The sequence below is a fragment of the Aphis gossypii genome, chromosome 1 (genome assembly GCF_020184175.1).
Source record: "Aphis gossypii isolate Hap1 chromosome 1, ASM2018417v2, whole genome shotgun sequence".
Taxonomy (NCBI): Eukaryota; Metazoa; Arthropoda; class Insecta; order Hemiptera; family Aphididae; genus Aphis; species Aphis gossypii.
Genome location: NC_065530.1, coordinates 81,178,102 through 81,200,807, shown reverse-complemented (window position 1 = coordinate 81,200,807; position 22,706 = coordinate 81,178,102). Strand labels below are relative to the sequence as shown.

Here is a 22,706-nt window from a genome sequence, read left to right as displayed (position 1 = left end):
CTTAATTTTCAATTATTGTTACCTTGACCGTCAATTAATTTGAACAAAGAATAATCTTGTGGATTGGTTATGCGCAGTTTATGAGCAATGATTTTGCAAACGTCTCGTGTCGTCATGTGCGGTCTAACAGGTAATGTCTTTGTCAACAGTGATCCATTGGTTTCATCGGGTACAACCACTTTTAAGACAGATTTGAGTTCATTCAGTGGATCATAACTCAACTTAAAAAAAACAAAAACAAAAATGTTTATACTTATTTGTAAAAAACAAATAATTTTGGTGTTATAAATGTTACATACTGTATTGTCGGAGCCTAATGTCTTCACACCATTGATAGTATTAGCTTCCATGGATGACTTGTAACTCTTTAAAACGTGCACAGCTCCACATAATGCAGTCAAATAGTAACCTCCCTCACCGGGTATTAATGACGGATGCAACAGTCCCCACATGTATTCTGCCTCCAATTCGGCTGTGAGAACGTTGCACTGAACAAGCACCCATACAAGCAATGGAAGGAAGTCATCGGCACCTAGACATGCATCTGCATTCCTGTTTTGCATTTTAACCTAAAACATTTAATTTGATTATATTAAAATGATATTTACATATGTTTATAAATTATCTTACAGCATTAAATATTAAAGCAATGGCTGAAAGCAGATGTTCCAGTTTTTCCAATGGTAAAAACGCATCTTGGAGACGTTTGAAACATTCTGATATTTTCTTCAAATCATTCTCATTAGGTGGTATCAAATTTTCCTGTTATGAAATTAAAATTATTAACACATTTTATAATTGAATTAAATTATTTTCATACATTATACAATTAATATACTTAGGTAAAACGAGTACTAATATAAATGTTCAAATTATTTTTATTTTCAATTATTTTTTGTTATCAAGATTATGTAAGTACAATAATAATTTAAGAATACCTATATGTAATGTATTGACGCATATATTTAAAATAGTGATAAAATCCAATAAAATAAATTAAAATTGTTTTTTAAATTAATATCAAAAAAAAAAAAAAAAATGAAAATTCAGAAAAGATAAAATATTACTTCCGAATTGTATCAGGGTGACTGTTTTTCATTGATTTTTAACGATTATTACTTATTAGATAACATAAGTACATGGCTCATAAAAATTAAAAATACACCCTCAATAGTTCGCTTTGTATTTGAATGACCTAACGGCTAACATAAATAATTAACCTCTTATTCGAAGTCAAACTTACTCGAACAGCAAAGTCTTGAATACTCTTAGACTTGGCGTAATGTATGTTTTCGACCATGGACGGGATTGAGCCGTTATTGACGTATTCGTCGACCAGAAGACTGTAAACGTGTTCTCGGAGTTCCCTGAGCACCAACCTGTTCATCACGCCTTCCAGGATCACGTCAAGGTTTAGGAATTCCGTAGGCTTCAACTGCGGGTGGTGGAAAGTAAATAAATGAGAAACATTAATTAAAAAATAATCGACTATAATAACAACAATAATTAGAAAGTTAGTCCGCAGTTAAAGAATGTTTATAGATTAAGTCGTAAGGGATACGAGTGCGATTTCAATGACAACTTTAAATACACTATATGTCCGGTATGTAGTTGCCTTATTCAAGTAAATAAGACGCACAGCCCAAATGAAAGCGATGATAAAAAACCATATAGGTATGTACAGTAATATAATATAGTACCTGGCTTCGCTCTCTTTCCACAACTTTTTGGAATTCCTTTTCACCGTGTTTCAGGAGATAATTTTTCATGCCCGACATGAACTGCCGCACGTTCCTCATCACCACCGACGGATTGGTCTCCTTGGATTCGACCGTACAGCATACGAAATTATCGATGGACCGAGCAAACACGGTGGTCTTGTCCGCGGCCAACTGCAGAGCGTACTCGCGGGTTGAAGAACCGGTGCCGGTTTGAGCCATCAAGCGGCTTCGTGCCAGTGCTTGGATCCGTGGGACTGCTACAGAATAACGTAAACACCACAGTTAATATTATACAGCGTAGTCTGTTCGTCTCTCCAAGACGATAGTATGGTCAGATAATTTTATAACAGCGCAAAAATCAAACGGAATGTAAAATTCGTAACTCGAAGTAGGTGTGTAAAGTTAATCTAACATTCTAACGTAAGTAGCGCAACCAATTTGCACCCAATTTAAAACAATAAGAAAAATCGTGAAACGTTGCAATGGATTAAGTACCTAATACTATATAAAATCTAAAATATTATTTTAATGTTTCTCGTGGTTATCGAAATTACTGTGAAATTCAAATCAATAAAATATATAATACTATAATAGTATGATACTCATCGAATAGATTATGAATTGTATACGTATACCTATAACTCGTGTGTTATTTACATTAGCGCATGATGTGTAAGACACTATTAAGAAATAATGGCATTTAAAACAACTACTCGTATTTTAAGTAAAATCCAACCTTGATTAATTTTTTGTTATTTTAAATATTACATGAGAAAAAATCTGGCACTTAGAAATATAGATATTAGTTGGCGTTTAATTAAAAAAAAAAACAACTGGAATGTATATTAAATGTCAAAACCTGCAATAGTTTAAAGACGAAGTTAACCAAAGACAAAGACCTAACCGCGAGTTAGAAATTAAAATTTAATTTATATTTTTTATTATTATATAATTAAATGTACCTAATATATATTATTTTATAATAGAATTTATATATATTATTTATCGAATCTTATAAATAGGCCTTTCTATTATTTAATATTTATTTGTAAAAATATAATGTAGTACAAATTTATAAATGCATTTAAATAATTTTTCAAATGTAAAATCAACCGAACCTTTAGAAATTATAAACTTTTTTTGATTTTTCTTAAACAATAAATAACGGCAGCGTTGCTTACTGTAGGAATATAAATCGGGATACTATAATACTAATTAAAAACAAAATATGTGTTTTAGGTATTCAAGTATTTTTACAATAATAAACCGTATACATGAAAATGGATTTTTATTGAATTCAAATTGTACCGTCTATTAGAAATGCATTTAATTTTTAAAACCGATAGCATAATAGAGACGAGGGATGGAGCAAGCACATAAATCTTTCATCTTTTTTTTATAAAGTGACAAGATGAAAAAACACGTGGGTTACCTCTGTTGCAGGTTTAATCAACAACGAGACCTTGTAAAAGTAAAAAAAAAAAATTAATACATAATACACTACTGCAGGTATTATTAAATTCTGCTACAAATATTACATTATTATAAACCACCTACGTACAACCTTGTTTCTTAAAAAGTTTTATATAATCGGTATAAATAGATATACGTTGAAAAAATAGATTTCACTTTTACGAGCCGTTATTTTGGAGCCATATAGCTCACTCTAAATCGTTTGAATATTTATAATTAATTATTAATTGTATACTGCAGACAAATACGGTCAACTGTCGGCAGTATAAACTAGTTTTATCGGGATTTTAATGATTCTCGGGTGTAATTATTATCTCACGAGATCACGAACAATTTATATACGCCACATCCACTTGATGTAACTAAAACTCGTCTACAGTGCTTCTTAAATCTATATTTATTTATTTTATTTTTCCGAATAAGTAATTAAAACAACATACTAAGTGAATTTGAAGATTTGAGTCGACTATAAAAATAACTCATACAAAAAATGTATTAAATTTTATCCATTTGTTGCCGAATAATTCGCAAAATAAACGAATTTTCTACATACAGATGGGGTTTAAAATACCTACATTGGAATACCTACACTTTATTTATATTTTATACATAATAAATTATAATTGATGAGATTATTTAACTAATAAATGCGAATGCAAAATTGATGCAATGACATATTCTAAAAACAAAAACAATAAATTAATATTTTAGATTTTTTTTTTATTAAAAAAATAATATTCAATACATGTATAATGTATATAATATATTTTATGTTTGTGTGTATAATAAATTAATACAAATGCGTATAAATTAAGAATCATTGACTACAACTCTTTCGTGGAAAGTAATATAACCTACTGTCTATTATCTATACTAGTAATATATAAAACACAACTACGAATATATATATATATACAATATATTCTAGTATATATACATATATAATCGTATAATACCCGTAAATACAATTCATAATGATTTCAAAAAAAAATAAACTTTTGAAATCGTAAATTCGAAAGAGACGAGTTACAATCTGTACATTTATTTTAATATTTTAATCCACTTTCATTACGAGTAGTTTATAAAATAAACTGATAAGCTACTTAGGCATTATGTAACAGTCTTTTATTAAAATTGTATTATTATTATTATTATTATTATTTTTTTGAAAAAAAAAAATGAATTTTAAATGCGAATAAATTCGATTTTTAAATCCAACGTGAATGTAAATGCGAATACGAATGTATTTGTTTTTTAAATAAATGTTCAAAACAGTGCCTACAGGCTATATAACACGTTTGGATACACCTAATATATTATACTATACCTACACATTACTATCATATTACTATCATATCTACGAATATAACAGCTAGTCGAAATTAATGGAAATTATGACGAAGTAAAAATTACATGGCTCGTATGCTAGTGATAGATACACACGTGTGTGTGAAAATGTTTGATCAAATTCATCGTGGGAAAAATAAGCCAACAAGGCGTATTATTATTTTGAATATTTTTGGTAAAAATATCTAAACATTTTTTAGTGTGTTTGAAAAGCGTTGGGCGATTTTACCAAGCAATGAAGTGTAGTCGCCTGAAAACATAATAAATATATGTAGGTAACATAGTATATATTCACATATTTACCATTCGACCAGCGATCTCGTTTATTATACAAAATTAATATAATAAATATATATATATAATAATATACTTGATATGTACCATGATATAAGTATTTATACTAGATGATTCATTCGGTTTTAGCTATGCTGACGAAAAATTATTATGGTTATCTCTCGAGTCTCGGGTGTAACACGGAGCCGTTTTAGTTATATACCGAAACACAACGAATCACGAACAGCGATGAATGATGAGAGAAGCTGTCATCCGTATAATGTTCGAAAGCCGGTAATTTATGTTGTACTAAGAGCGCAATATACGTAGTGAATAAAAGGTGCAGAGAACCGTGTAAATTAGGTATATTTAGTATGAAGTATAAATTGGGAGAATTTGGATAATTTTGATGGGAAAAATTGCTTTGCAATATTACAAAATTTAGTCCTAAGTATGAAGTTACCACACTTAAATGATAACTTTTATTACTTAAGAGTAATTTATTTGCAAAATGTACCTAATTTTAATCTTAAGACCCGATTAAAAAAAAAATTGGATCTGAATAAAATATATTATTCAAAGAAACGTAATTTCAAGCTATTATTACACCAATAAAATATTTAACCATCTTACCTAAAAGTGGATCTAAGCGTTCAGAGAAACTTTTATTACGATTAACTGGTTTTAAATGTGCTTGATTTTGTTCTTTATTGGCAACGGGTAACAAGTGTTCCCACCTTGAACTATCCCATGGCTCAGAAAATTCTGTCTGTAATGTAAAAAAAATATCATAATTAAATAACAAACATAAATATTTAGAAATTAGCATTAAATTTACTTTAGAATCGTCATCGCTGTTCTGAGATAAAAGAGACAAATTACTGAAACCACTTAAGTTCAATGTATTATTGTTCACACTATCATTAGATTGGTGATCGGACTGTTCAGTATTACCATTGTTTCGAGATGCTGAACTGGGTTCTTTGATGTACAAACTTAAATGTGGCAACCTAAGAATGTTTATTACAACAATAATTTAATATCAAAAATATAATATTTTTGGAAAATGTCAAAAAAGGTCTGATAGTGGATTTTATTTAATTTACCTATTCAAAATAATCTCTTGTATTGTAGGTCCTTTACGTCCAGGAGATTCTCTTAAACAATCATTGGGTTGTCCAGTAGTTGTTTGATCTGAGTTATCTAATGTGTTTGCATTTTCATTTTCATTACCAATAAACTCCCAACTAGAATCTACTGCCCATGAACCATCTTGACCACGTTTAGGTGGCCCAATACGTGGAGTTTCTACAGGTTTACCAGTTTTTAGCGGTTCTCTTCTTGAGTTCTTCAACAACGGTATATTATCTACTGACGACGAGAACGCTTGGTTGGTAGAGTAATTGCCATTAGGAGATAGTAGTTCCTCTTTAGAATCAATACGAGTTAATTGGCTACAGCCGACTAATGCTGGCCATTGATGAAGAAAACTCGGTTCTGAATGGCGGTTTCGGAAATTATTTGCTGAAGGTTTGGACTTGCGACGTAGGAAAGCTGCCTAAACATTTAAATTGAGTTAGTAATAAATTAATTTTATTTTTTATATGAATTATTAATATAATTTACTTGTCTTATGGCATCAGCAGGTTCGGCATAGAAAGGGCTGTTTTGTTTAGCTTCAGACATATCATCTTCAGGAACAGGCGATTTTGTCTCTGGTGACCCAGGTGACAATAAACTGGTTGTACTGTCCGTGATAGATGGGAGATCGTTAATTTGATTTTGTGGTAAAACAAGACCTAGTGTATTTTTAGGAATGGTTGGAATACTGGGGGTTTGTTCCAAAATATCAGGTGGAATTTCTGGAGGAACTTCTGGAGCATTTTTCTTATAAGTACCACTATTGCTTTGAGAAGGAGTTTTGAATGTAGATAAAGACGAATCAGGACCCCAAACATCTTCATAGTCACTGACTTTATCTGCAAAAGTACTCCTATGATAGATATTTGGTGTTTCTAATATATCACTTTCTCTGTAATGTCTAGATTGTTTTATTCTATTTCTTTTAGTACGACGACCAGAACGTAATCCACCTCCTGTGTCTGAGATCGGGGATGTTATTTCAGAACCTAGTGGACTTTTGATAGCTGGCATGATTTCACTGTCATCTGTTGATTTTGATAACGGTCCACAAGATACTTGAATGAGCGGCGAGGGAGTTGTTTCTTTGTGAAGACTAAATGTCACAGTAGTAGTTACAGTGAAATTTTGTTGCCCCGCAACAGGCTTGGCCCAACGAGGAGGAGGTGGTGGTGGTGTTTTAGCTATATGAGTTGAGCTTACGACATCTGAAGTTACTATTGGACTATTAGAAGATTTAAGGTTTAACGTATTGGGAGGAGTGGGTCTTGTTCGACCACTCACAAGGCTTGTTGGTGGAGATAAGTTATCAGAAGAAGATTGTGTACCTAAATATATATTACCCAGTATTAATAAACAATCATTGTTAGAATTATAAGTAATGTATATAGTGACTAGTGATTACCTTCTTTTGAAGAACTTTTGAACGTTGTTAAAATACCATTAGCTTGTTGTACACTTTCCACTGGACTAGTTGATAATTCTTCTATAGACAGGTGATTGTCTGTAAAAGCAGATTCTTGATTATTATTGCCTATAAATAAACAAATAATATATTTATATATATACTTGTGTATACTATATACTATACATTTAATATGACAAATATATAAATATATGATAAATAGTTATACAGGTTGATGTATATATCATTAATCGATCACTTAATTGGTATAAGTATTTGTTTATGTTATTCAATTTTTTTTTTTTTTTTTAATAATAATAAAGTAATTATAGCCTTTTTTAAACTGTAGTCGTTAAAAAATTTTAACGGTAATTTTTTTTTCAAAAATATATTTAAAACAAATACATAAGTCAATAAATCATTATAATTATATAAATTAATAAATCTCACCACTACTAAAACTACTAAGGCTACTCGATTGGCTGTGAGCAGCACTACTGGGAATAGATGTGTTTAATGTTCTCTTTGTAGGTTCATCATTCGGTGATATATCCAATGTTGGAGAACTTCTTGAACTAGCCATAGGATACCTCCAGAATTCTGTAAAAAAAAAAAACCATTTGATACATTTTAATAATGAATTAAAACTAGTAAATTAATGGGAAACGAAAAGATCACCAACCTTGACCAAGTAATGCTAATGAAGAGAGTTGCTGTCGATTTTTGGCTTCTTGTATAGCTTTTGGTAACATAAGCTGTACGGGCAGTTCATCGCTAAAATATTTAAATAAAATATTAAATACACTTTTAATATTGTTTTGTACCTGTTTTTTTTTTTTTTTTTTTTTTTTTTAACGACAATTTTATAAATAAAAATCTTACCAGCATTGTGCATAATGAGCAATTAACATAGGGATACTGTCAAACTTATTGTCTGAACTCTCCAAAGCTAGTCGGTTGTCGGTAGTGGCTTGTATAAGATAATGTTCGATGTACGGACCTTTGCCGCTGGGCAAACGAACGGATATGGCCATAGTGCCCGTTTGACTGGACTGTCTCACGACGAAATTCTGAAACAGTAAAAATATGATTGTTTTTTCTCTAAACTGTTGTAAAAACCAACATGACAACAATCAAAAACAGTTAATGACGAAAACAAACACTAGACAATAATAGTATGCGGACATTTGATGTACTCACCCCGTCGTCTTTGCCTTGCAACAAGTGAAAAGCACCGGCCCGTTGAATTCCGGGCAGAAACCATATTGGATGACTACGTATTAGACGTTCGAGTAATCCAATATCACAACTAGCCGCATCCCCCGAACCAGATCTTACAGATCCACTACTGGTTTCATAATCGTCTTCGTCCTGTAAACATGGGTACATTTCGGTATTATTAACAATAAAAATAAAGTCGTTGAAAAATAAAACTGGTTATAATTAATATGGACCGCAGTGCTCATAAAACGTGTAAGGATTTCATTAAAAGAAAAAAATAATAATAATGAGGTAAGTAAAGGAAAAATATTTTTATGAAACTATACACGTACCCGAGTAATGCAAATAAAGGGGAATTCCCGTGGCTACAATAAAGGCCGTCTCATTCATTAATTTCTATTGTTTTGTTTTTTTTTTTTAATTATCTTCTTTACTTTTTCTTAAGGTTTATTAATAAGGACTACTGAGTGCCACCGACTTCAGAAATTAGTTACAACTTAATTAAATGCAAAATAAGATTTTTACTGTACAAATAATGTATAGATACATTATATTATATCGACGTAATCTTGATGAATACTGACGACCACATTTGTACTATTGAGATTATATGTTCAGAAGAAAATTTAACATTTCACTTAAAAAACGAAACTTAATACACTTACACAGAGTAAAATTGGCGCCAAGTTCATTTAGGCTCTACTCCGTTTAGTTAAGGTCGCCAGTGGTCTAATAATAGAAAATCGAGTCAATATATAGCTGAGGACTAAAGCGTGTGACATCATCATCCAATTACTTTTGATTTTATTTTTAATTTTACGCGTACGCGGTATATCCGGTTAGTTCGTAAGGCCCAACGGTTTTCGGAGAACAAAATTTTGCAAAAGACAATATCTTGTTGAATAAATATTTATAACGTAGTAAAAAATGGATACGCTCAAAAAATACAAACGGAAATTTCTAGTAAGATAAAATCTGTTCATTAAATATTCTTTGAATGTTTTCATTGTTCAATATCGTTATTCGTTTATGTATTTTAACCATCAATAACAATTTGAAATTCGAGATGAATAAATGTTGAACGCACTGATCCTCGCATTGATTATTTACAGTACATTCCTATCTAAATTATATGATTAAAAAAAAATATTATGTATTGATAATAAAAGTTAAAATGCATTAACTTGAAGAATGGTTAATATAGTGACAAAATAACTTATATGTTAAAACTTCGTAAAAAAAAATGGAAGCTATTTAGGTTCAGCGACTTTTTTGTTGTTTTTATTATAGTATCTGTTAATAATTATTTTACAATATGTATGAGAGCGATATATAGTCAATATTTAACAATATTTATAAATGAATATAGAAAAAAAAAGACGAAAATGTAAGTATATATTATATTAAGATAGTAAGCTTATGTGAAGAAATCACAGTATTGACTTCAGTTACTAAAACTTAAAAATATTATTAAAACTATTCGAATAACATCATAATTATATATAGATTTTAATTATATTTTTGTGTGTGAAGTGTCATAGAATTTACAAATTTTTATCATTCGAACTTTTTCTAGATATCTGACAAAATGCTTTTATTTATACTAAATTTAGATGATGTTCGGTAGACAAACAGTTGTTGGTATATCCTCACTACTCCACCGATCTATAAATTCATATCAGTAATATAATATATTCTTATACCTATTGTTAAATATTCGATACGCATGATATGTTTACTTAGACATAAAAAAAGGATCATAAAATATTGTGTCATAGCTTATGAAAATAACATGAGTACTAGTTTCCATTAAATAAAAAACCAAACAATTTTTAAATGATTATGAAACAATACCAATAATTTTCTTTTTAAAAAATAAATCAACAATAAAATTATAACAATACGATTTACAATAAATTATTTAAACGATTATACGTAAGTCTAAATGATTAGAAAAAAAGCTCGAGTATTACTATTAAGTATTTGCACAAGAAATTATGCTCTATACGACAATAACATTGGCTCGTTTCGTACGTTGAAAATATGAATACATTCGAAATCAATAGTTTTTTTCACGCAACACGCTTACACTCGATACACCACTCTCTACATACAGTATTGTAGCTGTTGTAAAATACAGGTAACAATTTTTCTAATAGATCAGTTGTACCTATAATTCAGCTATACACTTTAATGCGTATTACAATACGTCTAAAACATAATATTGTAACCGCGCAGATTCAATTAAAAACTATAAAATTGGTTTGGTGATCCAATTCTGCTCGAGCGATACGGGGATCAGCTTAATTGCAATTGGCAAACAAACGCAAGCGTATATACCATATACGACAACTGAGTTTTCCATCTATTGGATTTGGCATCGGGTCTGGAAGCACTTGATTAAAGATGTCTCTCGCTACCCGCCCAACCCCACAAGACCGTCGCGTGTTCGCATTACAGGTGCACATACGCCGCGAAGACTCTTGAGACTCGTCGGCTCGTAAGAGGTTATGTGTGTGTTGTGTGTGTGTGTGAGTGTAAAGTCGATAAAATGAGCTGGGCGACAGGGAGTGACATATAGGGTAGGACGAGCGGGTAATTTCGGTCATAACGCGAATGGTAACTTTCTCCGGTCCGTCCGTCGTACACGGGTTTTCAATTAACGCGTATAAAACTTTTGCCAACTCTTTATGGTTTTTTTTTTGTATTTTGTCTTATTTTAAAGCTGTTGACGTTATAATACAATTCGCAAGTTACAAAAATAACAGATTTTGGACGTCTTGCGAGTAGTCCGTAATATTAAAGGGCATCAGAGTAAAAAATTCCATCATAAATAACGAAATGATTATGCGAATAACCTTCCAGGCATAATAAAACGCTTTTCGATCGGTAATAATATCGTATAATGCGAATGAAATGTTTGTCAACGATGCCCGTTTTTCAGACGAAGATGACAATCACAATATTTCATCTCATTACGTTATTACAACACAAAACTTCGATTGCATACTCTACACGTGTAGTCGTGTGCTGCGTGTACAACAGTGTTTAGTCTATATTATGACTAAAACGCATCAGAAATACACGAAGACAGACATTATAAGTGGCCGATCAATTACTCTTTTATTTATCGTTAAAGGCATTCGGTTTCCAATGTATTATTATCAAAAGTACCATGGCGTGTGGGCTGTAATACCATATGCATATATATATATATAACTCACAAAGCTGAATCTAGGTCAATAGTCACTCGACCATTTATACCACCCAATGGTTTTTAGGAATAGCGGAAAATTACCACCTGTATGTGGACAATTACCAACCATAATTATTATTATGATGAACGTATATGTTTTTATGTTAACTTTATTTTTTAATTCCGTTAATAGCGACTTAAAAGGAATTTTTTCAATTTTTCAAGCCTTAGTTATAATAATTAAACGGTTAAAGAATTTTTTAACTGAAAACGAATTTAAATATTTAAATATATTTACTTTAGATCTTATGAAAAACTTTTTCTATTTATTTATCTGAAAAAGCATAATTAGATTTTGAATTTTTATATTTTATAAAAATTCTTATTGTGATAAGTACGTGTTCTAATTTGGTTTATGAAAAACTTTTTCTATTTATTTATCTGAAAAAGCATAATTACATTTTGAATTTTTATACTTTATAAAAATTCTTATTGTGATAAGTACGTGTTCTAATTTGGTCAAAAGTAGTTAGTATGATCTAAAATTAAAAAAAAAAGAAAATAAGGAGTCGAAATATTTCTAATCTATATCGCATAATTAGATCGATCACTGAATAGTTCCTATACATGGTGAAAAATAGTCCAATTCAAATCCCTTCACAAGTACTATTTTAATTCAGAACGTCCTTCCACATGGTTGCAAATGCTCTACTCTTCGAATTGTAATTGAACGAATACGCTATTACTCTCCTAACATTATAATGCATTGTCGAAAATATCACACACGTAACTTGTTTGTGAGTAATGTATAACATATTAGTATTACCTACTTATATAGTTGATTAAACACAAAATAATTTTTAAAACCATTTACTACAATACATATTTTATGTATTTTATACCAGTGGGTAATGTATATACGCACAAACTAACCTCGAAATGAGAGTTGCATAGGTGATTGACTATAATTCAATGATTATAAATGACTGCTGCAACAGCTACAAGTAATCATATATCTACATATTATTCTTTAAAATAATAAAAAAATAATGTTTTTTTATTTTATTAGTCCAGCTAATGCACGTGACAGCTGTCATTATAATATAATAAATATAACATAAATTCTAATATTTTTTATTATGAATTATATTACATAGCAAACTGGACCGGATTCATCGTCAAGTATATTACAATAATAAAAATAATATATTATTATGACTGCAAAATATCTAATCATAATCATATGTAAATACAAACACGCGAGCTCAATTTGTAGTAACGAACCATAATATTAATACGTAATGTATGTAAACATCGACTTCTTAAAACCGGTCACCGACTTTAATAGTTATTATATTGATGTTAATTGTTTACGCTTCACGATGTGAAAAATAACAGTCTGACTGCTATTTTATTGGTTTATGAGTTTGCTCTACACAAACATTTTATTTAATCAAAAGTTGTTGAAAAGAGATAAAAAAAAAAAGAAAAAAAAAAATAGCAAACGAAAAAATAAAATCTTAATAAAAGTCATAATAATGTTACAGGCTACAGAGCACTGCAATAATTAACATAACATAAATTTATTGTTTTATAAATATTCTATAAACTATCATTGAAAATATAAAACTTTTAATTTTTTTCGTGAACTCGACTGTTATTTCGTACTTTTTCATTCCTGTTTAATTTTTATAATTATTATAATTATTACTGAGTGAGAGCCGACTATAATATCGTACAGCCACAGTAGTTTCTTTATACACATTCAATGCGGAAGCCGGAAAGGGTCAGTTTGCCTTCTGATCATGTGTGCTGAGGCCCAATCAAGTAACATATACTTAAAATACACTACGTTTTATACCAACAGTACATATAAGATGATACTATTAATTATCTTAAAAGTACTAACGTTGTTTGCAAATATATTTTACTCCATACTTAATTTGAAATTATTACAAAACAACGTTTTTACGATTTTTAATAGGTTTTATACTTTTTTTTAATGGCAACATAAATTTTAATTTCATATTCTAAAGCAGAGTATTTTTCTGAGAATTCAAATACTAACATAAAAATCGAATGTCGAACAAGTAGTTAATCAGTGATAAGTAAGTACTTAAATTTTAGATAATCGGAGTCCAGTTGTACACGAGTACTCCGTAAAATATTTGTCCACAACACCGCTCATCTGAAATTCTGACATTAAAATATATTTTATGACTGTTTAACTAACGCGTTCGAAATTTAATTTTTATGTACTAAAATTCTCAGAAAATTGCTCCTGAATATGAAAATTAAATTATCTTTTAAATGTTTTTAATGATATCAAAAAATCTAAAAATTATTCCAAAACCGTAAATACTTTTTAAGAAAATTAATGTTTACTTTTATAAGTATCGCTGTATAAAACATAGGTATAATGCGGTTGTTCATAAAATGTCTTATAATAATTATTATAAACTTAAACCGTTTATATTTGACTTAACCTATATAAAATGATTTGATGTGCATAACAATACTACAGTATTAGTGAAATACGTCCAAGATATAAAAAGTACTGTAAAGTGATTATCATGTGATCCGTTTAAAAATAACGAAAATTCTATTTCAAACATGAAGTAATTAACGACTTTTATGAGGCGAGGGTCCGAATTTGTTTACAGACCTTATAGCCTGCAGGAATAAAACGTAAGTGGGTGGAACACGCAAAGTATACACGTATGGTATTCAATATGAATACAGTGATGGACTATAATAACAATATTACATAGAACACACGCAAAATGGTACACTGCACGCGTATTAGGTGACACTGCTGACGGCCCATATCGATTTCCATAATATAGCGACTTTATAGGTTTATAGTGCTGCACGCACAGAGCAATTATTATTAACCCCCCACTCCATGCCCGACAACGTCGTTCGAGTCGAGTTCAAGTACATTAATTCTAATTGCACTTTGTTGATAATTTTATGTATATAGCGAAATCGTCTCGTATAACGAAATGCGAGGCGCGGTGGCAGTTATGACAGTAGCCGCGTATTACGCACGATACAAACGGAACGATGTACCTCGATAATGAAACGCGATACAGTAAAAATATTTGGTCCGCAGTGGCGGCACAACATTATACAGAAGTATATCTTCCTGCGATTTACAGACTTACGACTGTGTAGGTTGATGATATTTGTTTTTTCGAGAACGTTAGAAGCCAAATACATATAGGTATTAGGTATTTCATTTGTTTTTAGTGAAAATAACTGAAGAAATGTAAAACCGTAATTGTGTGTTTGGTGCTTTACCAATGTAGTTAAAACTAAATACATCTTTAGATGTGTCAAAATTATTTTCTCTCGTTATAATATACCAAAGTAAATAAGGAATATTATATCATTTGTGATCGCCTTGAATAAATACTACTCGTGATCTAGGGATTGTATTCCAATCAAACCTTTTATTTTCCACTCATATTGAACAAACTTGTAAAAAAGTCCTAAGAAGCTTTGATTTTTTAGTAATGAATATCAAGGAATTCTATATAATTATTTGAATCTAAAAACGTTGTATGTCTCTTACTAATTGGACACGTTTTAGAGTTTTTTTTCAGTTTTATGGAATCATCCACAAATAGGTCTTATTGAATCATTTGAACGTGTCTAGAGACGATTTGTATGCTTCATTGGTCATAAAAGACCGAAATATTGAGCCTAACGACCTTTCCTTTCTCTAACAACCATCCAGACTATATCATTCTTAATTTAGATTTACTTTCAGATGCAGATTTATTTATGTACCTATGTTTTAAGTCCAAACTTATAAGTTCCCAAGTCACCGCAATCATTAAATTTCATATTCCTCAATACATAAAGGTCGTGGTCTTGTACTACATTCTCAATTTCAATCCACCATAATTCTTACGGTTATACATTAAAATAGTCCCATTAATATTGTATCTTCCAAAATTTTGTAATTCGCTATTTATTTGATACATACATTTTGTATACCTCGAATGAATATTTTTTCAAACATATAATTTACATACCTATAGTATATTGTTTATCAGTTAGTTTTATTTTATTTGAATTTGTAATTAATTATAAAAGGTAATCAACATTTATAAAATTATAAATATAGTTTTATAGTTATTTACTATATCATCATCATATATTATATTTTATGTTTGTATATTATACAATTTGTAAAAATAGTTATGTAATTTATAAGTGAATCTTCATGAACATAAATTAATAAATTATTACAGGTAATGCGCGCATATACAAATGGATAGAATATAAATACATTTTTAAAATTGGGAATTTTCGGCTAATGATAATCGAATAAAAAAGCGAACGGCAGTTTTTTAGACAACACGTTCCAATTATTGTCTTAGCATGCACACAGCCTGCTGAAAAATTGATTTTGCGACACACGTATAAACAACTGCTGCAACATTGGCACTGCGCCGTATTCGTCCGTATTTGTGTTGTTGGCAAAAGATACGAAAATTAAATATTTTTTTTCCCACAATTCGATCATATATCAAGAATAAGATTCAATAAATGACAATTTGAGATTGACGAAACAGAGACGAAATTGAAATATTGGTCTAAACTCTAAATTCACACATCATAAATCATAGTTTACACGCTGTTTTATGAGTTTATAATAAACTCCCAAGTCCTCTCGAGATAATGCTTTCTTCGATCAAACCGTAAACGATTAAAAGTGATAACATTGATAATAACCCATGTAATATAATACACGCGATGATAGAGAAAATCTCGGAGAAAATAATATGTATACTACTATACACTAAGTTTAATAAATATCGGAATCATTCATGCGACATATTTATTAAAATTAATAAAACAATATGAAATATACCATACAAATAAATACAAATATAGTTAGTAGTATGAGTTTTGATAATTTGAATTTAAAGTCCAAGTTTCTTTTTAAAATAGTGATTAAATTCAAAGAAAAAGATTTGCACAATGGAAAAAAAATAATAATGGCACAAATTTAATATAACATTCAGGGAAATAATTATTACATTTTTACGACTTTAAGTGTTGTTAGTGAGTACTTGAGAGAGAAAGTACAATAACATTAATAACGTCGAATATAAAAGTTTAAGCGAAAGAAAAAACGTATTTATTATGTATATATATATAAATACGTACTAAATACTACCTATATACTTCCATCGACGTAATTCGTTTTTGTTACAGGCTTACAGCAATTATTATTATGTACTTATATATACAAGTATACTGATGAATGGAAAAAACGGATTTTATCCAACAGTCGACCAAATGAAATAATGAAATAATTATAATACTCGTGTAACGTGTGTGATATTATGATGTGTTGCGACTTCGAATTTCGATACACACGAAAAAACATTTGATACGGTTTCTAACCATAAATCGTTAGAATATAATACTACCATTTAAGTACCATCATGGCCAATCTAAAAATATTCGAATTTGCGTTTTATGTATATCAACGAGGGATTCGTGCATTTTCAAGACGCGTGAGTCCGTGCTATTATAGCTCTAAGGTTGGAACGACATGTTCACTGTGAAAAATCAAAATGCCATCGCGTGCCCTATATAAAGTGTAAGTATTAGATACACTATCAAAGCCAATCACGTGCATTTTTACTAAAAATAACTTTTCAAAAACACACAGTATACGTTTTTAGAATTAATAATTGTTCAAAGAGATACCATAACTCTCAAAATTCTTAACAAAGAAATAGTTTTTTTTCTCTTGAAAAGTCGGAAAAACTGAGGGAGCCATGATATTTCTTAAGCGACGATATTATACAACAATATATCATAATATAACTTGCGTGGATAAATCTACGGAGTTTTTGGAACGGTTTGGTGAGGCGACTACGTACATAAGAATTACATCATGCAATGATTATACACAATATTTTATATCAAATTGCCAGTGTCGTCGTTCAATTAGTCGCGCGGACGTTTCATACATCTTTAAATCAATTCGTATTCGTCAAAATCTACCGAACGAGAGAATATTCGCGAATAGTACCAATATATATATATAAATTATTACAAACATATATTGTGTACAGAGTAACCCGACCGATGATGTGTCGTACACGCTCTACAGCGTCTCTATATACATCGCGGGGTATAATACGAGGTTTTCCGGGCTCTCTTACACATCGCTGCTAGGGGAGAGATCGCGGTAGCTTTTATTTGAAATCGGCCCAGCATCCGTCGACAATAGGTACACACCGTGCGGGGAAGGTTAAGTACAATATATACTGCGTTATATGGGGGCCGCCCTCCCCAAAGACGGACGTCGTTCGCGGACAAACTTTCCTCGAGCAATATTTTATACGCACACGGATATTATTATTTTAATACACGCACTCAGTTTGGCTTTTGTACGTATTGTGCGGTTCTACACCAAACGCGAATTATCATTCACGCAGTAGGCTATACAGTATTGTACGCCGCAGCATATATTATTTATATATTATGTGTAACCCCACCGCGTCCATTCACCTGGAGTGCCCGACCGTGGGCCGAGGTTATTTTTTTAATTGAAATCTTTGCCAAAGTAAGAAAAGCGAATAAAAAATAAACGAGTAAATCCCAGCATACGCCGCGGCCGCGGCTACCGACTTGCGCATTGGCTCGTTAGACATATTGTTGCCGGAATGCATATACGTATAATTGCACCGAAGAAGAACATAATATATTATATTATATATATATATAATATATATTATACGTATATATGCACTGCATATAATGTAACTGCTGCGGGTACATCTAAGTCAAACGAACGATGGTACATAATATAATTATTGTTAATGGATAAGAGAGAAAAAAGCCAACCAGATTTTCCGTGGATTCTGAAACACGATATAATATATAATATATACGTTGCGTGGCTGTAGTCGATTTATACCGATGTTTGAGATTCCGAACGAGGCAAGCAAGCTATTGCTTTTTATAACGACTTTCTATTTATTTTTTTATATACATTTATATTTCTGTTTCTAAAACACATTTTATAAGCGTCGCTACCGTAAAGTTTATCGATCTAAAAATACGAAATTGAAAAACTTCAGTCATACCTCATACATTTCTAAATTATAGAACGAAACCGAACAAAATTATGATAGTAATTTAAACGGGCTTCGTCTAATTAAATTACAAAACAAAATATAATTTGAAAATTTTTTTGTATACGATTTAACAGTAACTTTTATTGAGTGTAATTAAAAATAATAATATTCATTTTAATATAATATATAACTATGTTTTTTTAGTCTATAAATTATCACATTAATAGCTTTTAGTAGACTAACGTATTTTGGAAAACATGATGCAATAATACTCGTACACTATACTATGTAGTTTACCAAAGTTTCGTTATTAATATATTTTACTCAAAAAACCAAAACCAAAGTAATTATTATTCCACTACACACTATCGGGCATTGACTCAATAGCATTATAATTTATACCTAATAGTAACGACAATAACCTAATGTCTTAATATATTATCAAAATAATATTTATAATCTTCTAAAATAATATATTATAATAGTAATAAACAATATAGTCGGAAAGTGATAAGGATGTAACATGGTATTGTAGTTAAAATATTAAATATACATCAATATTAATAATTATTAATTAATGAGTTTTAGCTTTTAAGTCAAGACTGCGCGTGTGTGTTTATGTTGGTAAAGTAGCACATTAAATCATATATTAAAGAATAGACATAACAAGAGGGTCAGTGGACGCACACTCACTTCATACCGTTTACGGATTAAGAGTTCTTCTACTGATCGATTTATACGGTTGTGCTGGCTACCTATACAGTTGATTACTTGTCCGGATTAAATAATCTCAACAATAATTTTGTCAAATAATCTAAAATTTACCAAATCCGTAAAATTAGAACGACGCATTAAATATTAATTATTATCGTACGCTTCCAGTGGAATACGCATGCTAGCGGATAATGAATAATGTAAGAATTTAATTTTGAATGTCCCCTCGATTTTAAAGGGGAAAAAAATTAATTCAATTCTGATGAAACATTTCAGTTGAAATATTAAGAACGACGTGGAATAAGAAAGTGTTTTATACGAATAAGGTATTATAATAGTTACAGAACAAAAAAGATTATCCGGGCAACGTTCCTATTATATGTTATACTATGTATGTGTATATATGTATGTATTTATTAAGCTTCTTCAATTCATCGGGTGGAAAAATACTAAAGATTGCGATGCGTGTATAATAATAGTTTTAACAATGTAAAATAATGCGCAATTTGATCATACATATATATACAATGACAATACATATTATTTGGTTAATGAGTAAGAAGTATGGTATTTTTTATCATACTAATTTCCAAACACAATAAATGATTAGTAGTTACCTACCCATTTTGTGTAATGTGTATTATGTATGTACGTATAAATGAATAATATTGATATTATTTTCGAATAATGATAATGTCATCGAAGTAGGTAAATACTAATTACTAATAAATGATAATGTTGTGTTATCACTTGGTCAAGATAAAATATTTTTATTTCACAGAAAATATACGTGCATAATATTATAATATCACTATAAAGAGATAACAATATTGTAATGTTTTCAAGGTATTCTATTACTATATATTATTAATCTCAACGTACAATATTATTTATAGTTGACCTAGTCCAATTAATAATTATAACCTTATTTACCTGGATTCGAGTGCGAGTGTTTTAAATAATAATTTGTTATTAACATTTTAGCCAACCTTTCCACGTAAATCGTAATCATTTTGGCTTTTCATCAAAATATATACACGATTGAGCTAAGTGTTATATAGTTTGCATACAAATTTTCGAAAATATCTAAATAATAGGGCACTTATGTTAGTACTTTGGAGCAAATTTTCTTAAAGTAAAAACACATTCGTAACGGAAAAATATAGACATAATAATTATATTTAATAATTGTTTTCAGAACAAATCATAAAATAAAATTTTTAAAACTAATTACCTACGTTTAAAAACTATACTTTTTTCACTAACAACAACGAATGCCACTATAATATAATATGTCGTAGTGGTTTTCCGTAAAAATGACACGCTACGGCATACTTATTGTGAGAAGTGCGACAAGTACTTACCCACAAACTATCTAGAAAATATAGTCGAGGTAGTTTTAGAGAAAAAAAAACGAGTGTTTGATTAATACGGTAGCGTCAGAAAAATCGACGAACTTCACAATGTACGACTATAATTTTGACAAATGGAGCTCGGTCTTTCGCCAAACATTATAGTGTACATATTTCTATATCTATATATATATTGCGATCGATCATCGTCTGACTCTAGGGCCGCTATACCGAGGGGGGGGGGATGCTGTAGTCCAAAACCTCGGGGTGTCGTGCAATCTCGTCAGTACACATATAAATCATAGTATATAAATACATACTATATACTGATCATATTCCGTGAAACGATCATCTTCTTCTTAAATAATAAACAAAACAATATGTATATATATATATATATTATTGGTCATTGCATATTTAACGGCACATATCGTATTTGTATATATGTTGACAAGAAGACCGATATGTAGAGTAAAAATGAAAATTCATCAACCACAGAATTTCGATCTAAAGCGATTTTTTCCATTATACAAAATTTATTGTAACCGAATAAAGATTAAGAAGAAGGGAAAAAACTGCGCGGCAATAAGTCGACGACGCCTTGGTTGTTTCGACGGTATATGAACAATATATTATATACATAGTTACAGTTAAGTGAGAGAGTGGAATTGCTAACGACGGCGAAATCATGAAAAAACATTTTTTTTTCTTTTAAATAATAATAAATACATAGCAAAGTAAATACTAGGTATTTTTTACGACGTGATGAGTTTTTAATATATTTTTTTCGCAATTATAACCGACGCCGTGACACGAAGTCTGCTGCGTTAAAGATAAGGACGAATTGTACGTTTTCATCCCAATAAAGAGTTTCGTGTTGACGTAGTTTGATAATTTCCCCCTTGAAATAAACAACCGAGCGAAACACGAAACAATGATGACTACGACATTACGTCCAATCAATCAAAATACAAAATCAATTATCAGTTTGGTTGACGTGTTTCTTTTACGATCGACACAACAACAAAAAGCGAATTATCAAATCTTCATTAGATCTGTGATGACTACATTATCTATCGCCATATGTAGCCCATATATTATATAAACCGCCAGTTTATAGTCTAATTCAAATAGAATAAACCATAACAATAGGAAATAATAAATCGAAAGTTATAAAATCGTATTGTTATCGAATAAACAAATGAATGTAGTTGAATATTAAAAATATTTAACAATTAAAATCGTTTTAGTAGGTATTATCTCTTTGTTTAGACAAAGAATATTAAAAAAAAAATGCTGATTTATTACATTTTGGATAGAAGCGATAGTGCGCAAGACAAGTCAATAATTTCCTTCTATTTAATATATGTATACACAACTAAAGCGCTGAATTCGGTAAACATTGTTATCCAGTATGCCAGACTAATATAATAGCTACTACTTTCGATTCGCTGATGGTACAATTTAATTACACACCTTATTCCTATAAGACATTTCGCGTAAAATTCCGCAACGTTGATCTTTGAAATTTTTAATCAAATTAAATCAAATCAAATTAAAATGCAATCCCGAATACGAGGTTTAATTAATCTATTAGAATTAGAGAAATTTTCAAACTTTTACCTCATTTAGAATAAAATAATAATTCTTATTAAAACTAAAAGGCAGTCAAGTAGTTTACTTGTTTTTAAATTAAGGTTAACAATACAATATTATCGTATAAATAACTTGTTAAATATAAAATTAATATTT

General features: G+C 30.0%; 1 protein-coding gene across 8 annotated transcripts in view; it reads right to left on the bottom strand.

Moving 5' to 3' along the window:
* The window catches only part of LOC114130092 (protein sprint), an 86,788-nt gene that overhangs the window by 1,160 nt on the left and 62,922 nt on the right, over positions 1 to 22,706 (bottom strand). For 7 of the 8 annotated variants that reach the window (XM_050210195.1, XM_050210809.1, XM_050210847.1 and 4 more), the window contains 14 exons: positions 8,560 to 8,730; positions 8,242 to 8,429; positions 8,042 to 8,133; positions 7,810 to 7,959; positions 7,360 to 7,488; positions 6,441 to 7,282; positions 5,921 to 6,372; positions 5,653 to 5,824; positions 5,448 to 5,583; positions 1,701 to 1,978; positions 1,244 to 1,435; positions 631 to 762; positions 300 to 569; positions 23 to 221 (listed from right to left, as the gene is read on the bottom strand). In XM_050210195.1, the coding sequence (XP_050066152.1) occupies positions 23 to 221; positions 300 to 569; positions 631 to 762; positions 1,244 to 1,435; positions 1,701 to 1,978; positions 5,448 to 5,583; positions 5,653 to 5,824; positions 5,921 to 6,372; positions 6,441 to 7,282; positions 7,360 to 7,488; positions 7,810 to 7,959; positions 8,042 to 8,133; positions 8,242 to 8,429; positions 8,560 to 8,730 (3,403 nt within the window). The remainder of the gene's footprint in view (positions 1 to 22; positions 222 to 299; positions 570 to 630; positions 763 to 1,243; positions 1,436 to 1,700; positions 1,979 to 5,447; positions 5,584 to 5,652; positions 5,825 to 5,920; positions 6,373 to 6,440; positions 7,283 to 7,359; positions 7,489 to 7,809; positions 7,960 to 8,041; positions 8,134 to 8,241; positions 8,430 to 8,559; positions 8,731 to 22,706) is intronic. The other variant, XM_050210604.1, reaches the window with a different exon arrangement.